The sequence below is a fragment of the Hordeum vulgare genome, chromosome 3H (genome assembly GCF_904849725.1).
Source record: "Hordeum vulgare subsp. vulgare chromosome 3H, MorexV3_pseudomolecules_assembly, whole genome shotgun sequence".
NCBI classification, from domain to species: domain Eukaryota; kingdom Viridiplantae; phylum Streptophyta; class Magnoliopsida; order Poales; family Poaceae; genus Hordeum; species Hordeum vulgare.
In genome coordinates this window covers 359,697,119-359,705,100 of record NC_058520.1, presented here as the reverse complement: position 1 = coordinate 359,705,100, position 7,982 = coordinate 359,697,119, and the positions used below count along the sequence as shown (strand labels likewise).

Genomic DNA, 7,982 nt, shown 5'->3' with positions numbered 1-7,982 from the left:
AGAAATGTGTATGTGTTGATTCCACCCTAACCTTTCCGAAGCGGACCCCCTCTTAATAGTACGGCTTTTCTATGACTCAAAACCACCAAAGAGAAACGTAGAAATCAACCATCTTTGAAAGACTTCGAGGGGCATCGAATCGTCTTGTGCCTAGTCATGAATTATCTGAAATGCTCAATGCACACGATTACTCCGCACAACATTGTCGTCAATCACCAAAACCACTTAGGGAGAAATATGCCCTAACAAGGTGTCATGTACCCCTTGTACTTGGTGAAAGGACGTGGATGTCGCCTAGAGGGAGGGGGTGAATAGGCACTTTAAAATAATTACGGTTTAGGCTTGAACAAATGTGGAATAAAACTAACGTTTAATATGTCAAGCACAAAACCTAAAACAACTAGGCTCACCTATGTGCACCAACAACTTATGCTAAGCAAGATAAACAACTAAGTGATAGCAAGATATATGACAAGAAAAAATATGGCTATCACAAAGTAAAGTGCATAAGTAAAGGGTTCGGGTAAGAGATAACCGAGGCACGCGGAGACGATGATGTATCCCGGAGTTCACACCCTTGCGGATGCTAATCTCCGTTGGAGCGGTGTGGAGGCACATTTCTCCCCAAGTTGCAACTAAGGCCACTGTAATCTCCTCACGCCCTCGCATAATGCAAGATGTCATGATTCCACTAAGGAACCTTGAGGGCAGTCACCGAACCCGTACAAATGGCAAACCTTGGGGGCGGTCACCGGTACCCGTACTAATTGCTCGGGGCAATCTCCACAACCTAATTGGAGACCCCGACGCTTGCCCGGAGCTTTACACCACAATGATTGAGCTCCGAGACACCACCAAGCTTCTAGGACGCCAAAGCATCCACGAAGAACAATATCTAGGGTAATAAGTACTAAAGGTAATAAGCTTCTCAAACTTCACTTCCACGTATCACCGTGGAGAACTCAAACCGATGCAACTAATGCAATGGCAAGAACACACGAAGTGGACAAGTCCCTTACACTAAAATCCCTCCACAACAACAAAAGCTATGAAGAAATATAAGAGGAAGAACAAGGAGCTCACAAAGAACTCCAAGATCTAGATCCAAGGGGTTCCCCTCACATAGAGGAGAAAGTGATTGGTGGAGATGTGGATCTAGATCTCCCCTCTATTTTCCCTCAAGAACAAGCAAAAATCATTGGAGGGTCTGAGAGTTAGCAAGCTCTAAGAAGGTCAACAATGGGGGAAGAACATGAGCTCAACGGATAGATCAGTCCAAGGGGGAAGAAGACCCCCTTTATATAGTGGGGGAAGAAATCAGACCGTTACCCCCACTTACAGCCGAGCACACCGGTACTACCGGTAGCCGTGGCGGTACTACCGCTAGCCCTGGTGGTACTACCTCTAGCCGTGGCGGTACTACCTCTAGAGAAAGTCTTCGCAAAAAGTCCGACGAAAAACAACCGCTCAAAGAGAGGTACTACCGTCCGGAATCGGTACTACCGCCCACCCGGAGCGGTACTAACGCTCCTAGAGCGGTAGTACCGCTAGGGATCGGTAGTAAGAAATTACTACCGCTCCGGGGGCGGTACTACAGCTCCGGGGGCGGTAGTACCGCTACATGAGCGGTACTACCGCTGGCACCAGGAGCGGTATTACCGCTCGATACTGAATCTGCTCTAACTTTCGCATACGGACTTCGATTTCAACGAAACCAAGTTTGTTGGAAAGCTAACGACATGAAATAACACAATCTTGATAGAAATATCAATAAGAAGCAAGTTAGAAAAGGCCCATAAGAAAATGGTGAGAACCCTTCTTCGAATAAGACCGGTAAAAACTCCCAACATCGAAAACATCATTGAAGATGCATATGGACTCCGTTTTCGATGAACTCGAGCTTGTCATGAAGATGACCATAAGCTCTAAAACTCACAAAGAGAAACACCAAATAAGAACCAAGAAGTATGATGCAAGGATGCAAACGGTTTAAGCTCTCAACGAACGATACGATCAAGCTACTCACTTGAGAGCCCCCCTTGATAGTACAACAATATATCCTAAAACAAAAAACCTATCAAGCGCAAACCTATACCTTGCACCTCGTCCTCTTAAGCTAGATGATGATGATCTTGGCTTCCTCAAGATGGACCACCTTTCTTGATTGCGTTTGCTTGATGAAGACTAGTTGATTGCTCCCCCATACTCACTATGGGTGAGCCACTCTTCAGCATATCTTCACAAGTCCATTGCCACCACAATGGACGGCAAGCTTCAAGCATGATATCTTCGTGCCGATCCACTTGAACTTGCACACCGCAATCTTGATGACGATCACCACTTGACGTCATCCTTCATCGGTTGTATGAGATCTTCCTCTAGACACAAGCCCATGGAGACACACCTAACCCCACATAGAACTCTCACGATGATCATGGGTTAGTACACAAACACGTAATGGACAATGCTTACCATACCATGGGATCACTTGATCCCTCTCGGTACATCTTGTACGCTTTGTATGAGATCTTCCTCTAGACGCGAGCCCATGGAGACACACCTAACCCCACATAGAACTCTCACGAAGACCATGGGTTAGTACACAAACACGTAATGGACAATGCTTACCATACCATGGGATCACTTGATCCCTCTCGGTACATCTTGTACGCTTTGTGTGTTGATCATCTTGATTTACTCTTTGTCTGAGATCTTGATCAACCTTGTGTCTCTATGACCATTCTTTGGATAATACCTTGAATACCATCTTGGTCATCATATAAACTCCTTGAACCCAACAGATGGACTTCAAGAAGTGCCTATGGACAAATCCTATAAATATAACTTAAGGCAACCATTAGTCCATAGGAATTGTCATCAATTACCAAAACCACATATGGAGATATATGCTCTAACACTTGGCCCATCTTGCCCTCTGACCAACATCGTCGGAGTTGGCCTCATTCATGGCCCGATGCAAGATGTCCACTCACATAGCGCCCTTCGCCGGGTCAGGAATCGACGTCTTCAACTCCTGTGTCCGCCTTCTTGACCACATCGTCTGCCTCCTTGTGCATGTATTCGATGTTGGTGAAGTTCAAGCACACTTTCATGGTGTTCTCGGACTTGGTGCGTTCACCAAGCAAGTATCGGAGGAAGAAAGCCACCCATCCAATGCCCTAGGGGAAGAGGTTGGGGTTGGAGTTCATGGCAAGGGAGAGGTGGTGAAACATAGATGTGAAAGAGGACTCACAAAGAGGGTTTGAGTGCGGTGGTCGGTACGTAGGTGGCCTATGGGTGGGTAAATATAAGAGTTGGGTACGATAGGAATGAATGTTGATCTTTGAACTTCGTGTTATGCATAATGTAAATCGGCACGAACAACATAGAGGACGAGGAGGTGGTGGCGGCCAGAGAGAAGGGCAAGGAGGTGGTGTCGTTGTTAGGTGATGACATGGTGGTGGAGGAGACCCCTAACGGCAAGCGATGGAACGAGCATTACCACGAGGAGGCAAGGCAAACCCACTTATGCGAGGTGATCCTCGCCTCGAAGTTGGAGTGTCTACCTATGCCTCTAGGGTTCACGAAGCACTTCCGCGTCGTCCCTAAGGAGTTCAAGCTAAAGACGAACACCGTCGACGCATGGAGGGTCAAGATCCGGGTGATCAACGACATGGTCACCCTTGATCAAGGTTGCCCCCCCCCCCCCCCCCCTCCTTCACCGCCGTTCACGAGATCAAGATCAACTACATGGTCACCTTCAAGATGTTGACTTCCGACATCCTGAAGGTGATCATTTCCAACGATGACGACATTGAAGTGGTGACCAAGTGCAAGAAGCACGAAAAGGTCTTCGCCGTGAACATCTAGAGATTTCTCTGCCGCTAGATTGATTGTGTTGGCATGTTTTAAAACTTGTGTGGCGTTGTTTTGGTTGAAAACTTGTCATACTGTGTTAAACATGTTCTTATGCGTGATTAAGACCATTATGTGTGCCTCCAGTGTGTTATTCCTGCTCTATTTTTTTATGTATGCCTCTGGTAACCTCATCACCTCCACGAGGAGATTACCAGACATTTGAGTTGCATGTGACCAAACAACGTGCACTAGTATGAACACAACCCATGTGAGCAACCAAACACAATGCATATAATCGTTATCATGGTAGTCGGAAAAAGGATTTATGCAACCAATCAACATACAAATGTTAGTTTTTTGTCTAGGCTCACCTGGGACAAGTATGAAACGCAGGAGGCAAAAAAGGGTGCAGATAACAAAACAAGTGACTTTTCTATTGTACCCCCTCTGTTTCTAAATAGAAGTCTTTCTCACTAGACTACATAGTAAGCAAAACAAGTGAACATATACTCTAAAAGACATCTATATACATCAGAAAAATAAATGACATATACTACATCCAAATGTAGTCTTTCTAATGGAATCTCTAAAAGGACTTATATTTAAAAACAGAGGAAGTACATGGTTATTTTACAGCTGACATGGAAGATTGCTACTGTATCTGAATTAGTGTCCAGGACCTTAAGCATACCCAGCCAACGCGTTGATAATTTTTTTTACCAACCCGCCTCAGGAACAACCGCAGTTGGTATAAACCTGAGGTAAATGCATGGTAAAATATATCTATTCATGATTTATTCATAATCTCAAGTGAATGGAACAGAAAGTAAACCACAAAAAACACTGTTTAACCCCGTAACAACCGAAGGATATTTTGCCATTTCTGTGATTTCAGAGGCTAATGAAGTAGTATGTGTTCGTTCCTGAGTGTCACATGTAAGGTGGGATGTATGCCTGGAAAATTACATCAATGAATCGACTCGACATGGAGAACTGCATGCTCATTTCTGACTAATACAAGAAGAGACACCATTTCCCTATACAGTTATCGTAAAGAAATAAAGTTTCAGCAAAACAGCCAACCCCAACTGCAACAAGAATATCCCTGCAACGATCAGAAACCACCGCTCCCCGGAGTTTAAGATGTGGGCACGGAGATTGACAGCAACGAAGGTAGCAGACATAAACCCAGCGACACCAGCAATAACCCATCTGAATATTTCTATTGGCACAATTGACAGAAGCTGCAACACCAATGGAAAAGAAAAAAATGTTAGTCCTCAGTTTGAATAATTGTCCCTCCTTTTACTTGCTTATGACACAGAAGTGCCGGCAGGAGAAAATCAAGTTCATTTAGAGAAACTACAGGTTTGCCTGGTAAAGAGGGCATGTCACCGGCAACACCAAACCATATAAGGATCACTTCGTATCAGATAGATAACTTAAATACCACGAACTGAAACAAATTCACAGTTCTGTAAACTTACATCAAACTGAAATGGAAGCTAAGCTAACAAAAAAAGTTCAAAGTCTATCTGCATATGATGTACTTACCGATGCTGGAATGAAGATGAATAAAGAGTACCCATACAGGCACCACAATTGCACGAGTCCAGCAGGTGCTGAGAAGTACTTAAGAATGACATATAACCCAAGGGGAACAAATGTCACATAGCCATAGAATAAGCCCGCAGACCATGTAACCAGGTTAATATCATAGGTCCACTCTTTCTTATGCCATTTGTGGGAAAGGTAGGTGACAAACGTGGCAATGGAAGCAGCAACAAAAATCAGGGTGGTGCATGTCCAGAATGGCCCATACCTATTGAAAACAAGCTATAATAAGAAATAGCAGGCATATACGCAATGTCAACAATTCCAAAGTAAATTGATTAAGAGTTCAAATTTACAATTCTTAATGATTCACTGAATTCAACATATAACATTCATTAACAAAGAATTATAAATTTAATTCTTTGTATAAATAAAATCTTCCACAGAATCAACAGTTTAGATAAATCAAAACATGGCAAACTGCTAATATAAACCAGCACGCGTGGATCCTATTATTGTTGTGAAATTTAGACGAAGGCAATAAAATATGTGGCACAAATATAGTTGATAGCACCACAAAGAATACTCTGCACATATGAAGCTATTTATGGATGATCATATCCGATTATCAGTTACGATCACTTAATTGTTGTGAACCAGTACTGTCCTAACTTGATATGATTTAGGACTTGTATTATTATTTGCTGTAGCAAGGATCAGGATAGATACATTCACACCATGGTCACTATGCCACAAACTAATGAAATGAAACAGTCTACTTAATTTAACTGAACACAGATGTCCAACAAAACAGCTGAAATGAAACCTTAATGTAAGCATTTGAATATTTCAAGGCTTCTACAAATTATACCTAGGATTAAAGGAAATAATCCTAGGAAATATCTGCCACTAAACGATTAGCTTTCCATCAGGATACCACAGGAAAATGTCCAGTATTTTACACTTGTAAGAAAAGCAAACAGCAACCAATGTCACACCCCGTGCTGTGAAATAAACCCTGCTCCCTCTTCTAAAGAAAGGGCCTACCATTAGAAGACCATTTCAAGGCCAAGGAATTATCTTAACAGCATTCCGACTGTTCACAAGCATTAATCAACACTGTGGAGATCAGGTGAATCAAGAGCAATATCCCACTATACCAGAACCCAGAGCTTATGGAATGATCAGCCACAGAAGGAACTGGTTCATGAAACTAAAACCTTATTCTTAACTACTACTAGATCAACAACACACTCACATTCCACAACTAAGACGGTATATCAGGATTCATGCCCAGCAAAAACACTAAAGCATTCTAACATTTTACTAATCTTGCCACATTCATTCTCAAGCATACAGATCTTATTGTCAACAAGAGAATGAAGCAAACATATATAAAGTAGGGGGATGCGGCTAAAGCATACAGGTCGGGTTTGTCCGAAGTCTTCTCTGTGAAGTTGCCGCGGAAGGGGAAGACCGACTCCCAGATCCTCTCCACGACATCGGACGTGTCAACGTCGAAGTAGGGCTTGTAGGCCGCTACGGAGAACATGCGGAACCAGCCGCCCTGCGCGGCATCGTCCGATCCACCATCGCTACCCCTGCCTCCGCCTGCCCCTCCAACCTTGGACGAGAAGGTGTCTGCACAGCCGCTAGAACAAAGTCAGATCCACGATGGAGATCCGATGTCAGAGCAGAGAGTAGAGAGGAGGAGATCTGATTTCACCGTCTGAGTCAGTGGGCGGGCGGTAGGCGCCAGAGATCTTGCCCTTGGCTTCAGAGGGTGGGAAGGTCTGGAGGTTGGACTCGGTGAACTTGATGGTCTGCGGATCTGGCCCCGTCGCCGCCTGCGCGAGACGTGAGAGGTGAGGCGCGAGAAGAGATGAACGATGGGCGAGGGGTTGATGGGTGCTTACCGGGACGGATCCGGAGGCTTTGGGGTCGTCGAGGGCGGAGTAGCCACCGCCGGACATCATCTTGACCGGCGACAGAAACAGCCGCGGCGGAGAATCGGGGAAGGGAAGCTTCGGGGCGGAGCAAGCGTCCCGCAGCGGCAAGGCGAGAGTTAGGCCGGCCGCGTGAAGAGATGGGTAAATGTCTTCTCGGATCTTGTTGCAGCTGTTATAAACGCGCGCCTTCTTGGCAAGTGAAACAGTGTCGGGTATTCCTGTTTTTTGTTAGAAGAACCTGTTTATTTTAGAAAAAAAGACGCAATCGGTCATATACACAGGCATACATTCACTTCTATAAATGTACATATGCACATCCTATCTCTATGAGTACCTCCGAAAGACTGAGCCGTCATATTGAGATTTATGAAATCACCGTAGGCGCCTCGTCGTTGATGAAAACGTCTTCTCCACTGAAAACGTATCGCCGGAAATCCTGAAATAAATCCAGGAATAATGAAAGCACGAGGACTTGATCCCCAATAAGTTGAGATATCATTGTCTCTCTAACCATCCTACCACAGTCTCTCTCCATCCTACCACATGTTGGTTTGCACCTGTTTTTTTTTACATAAATGATGTTCTTGTTATAACTATCCGGGTTGTTTTTACGAGGTCGGC

The 7,982-nt window shown here is 44.5% G+C and overlaps 1 protein-coding gene across 1 annotated transcript; it reads right to left on the bottom strand.

Annotated features, from left to right (window-relative positions):
• Nucleotides 1-4,704: 4,704 nt before the first annotated feature.
• On the bottom strand, nucleotides 4,705-7,516 carry LOC123443858 (protein YIPF1 homolog). Its single transcript, XM_045120396.1, has 5 exons — nucleotides 7,329-7,516; nucleotides 7,139-7,259; nucleotides 6,837-7,053; nucleotides 5,413-5,680; nucleotides 4,705-5,102 (listed from the first exon to the last, which is right to left on the bottom strand). The coding sequence occupies exons 1-5, from the start codon at nucleotides 7,386-7,388 to the stop codon at nucleotides 4,896-4,898; spliced, it is 873 nt and encodes a 290-aa protein (XP_044976331.1). The 5' UTR covers nucleotides 7,389-7,516; the 3' UTR covers nucleotides 4,705-4,895.
• Between the last annotated feature and the right edge of the window lie 466 nt (nucleotides 7,517-7,982).

Excerpts from the sequence above, each read along its gene's own strand:
- LOC123443858 (XM_045120396.1), bottom strand. The coding sequence starts at position 7,388 with ATGATGTCCGGCGGTGGCTACTCCGCCCTCGACGACCCCAAAGCCTCC. Across the intron at positions 7,260-7,328 it reads AAGCCTCCGGATCCGTCCCG|GCGGCGACGGGGCCAGATCC; the intron begins GTAAGCACCCAT and ends CGTCTCGCGCAG. Across the intron at positions 5,103-5,412 it reads TCATCTTCATTCCAGCATCG|CTTCTGTCAATTGTGCCAAT; the intron begins GTAAGTACATCA and ends TTGGTGTTGCAG.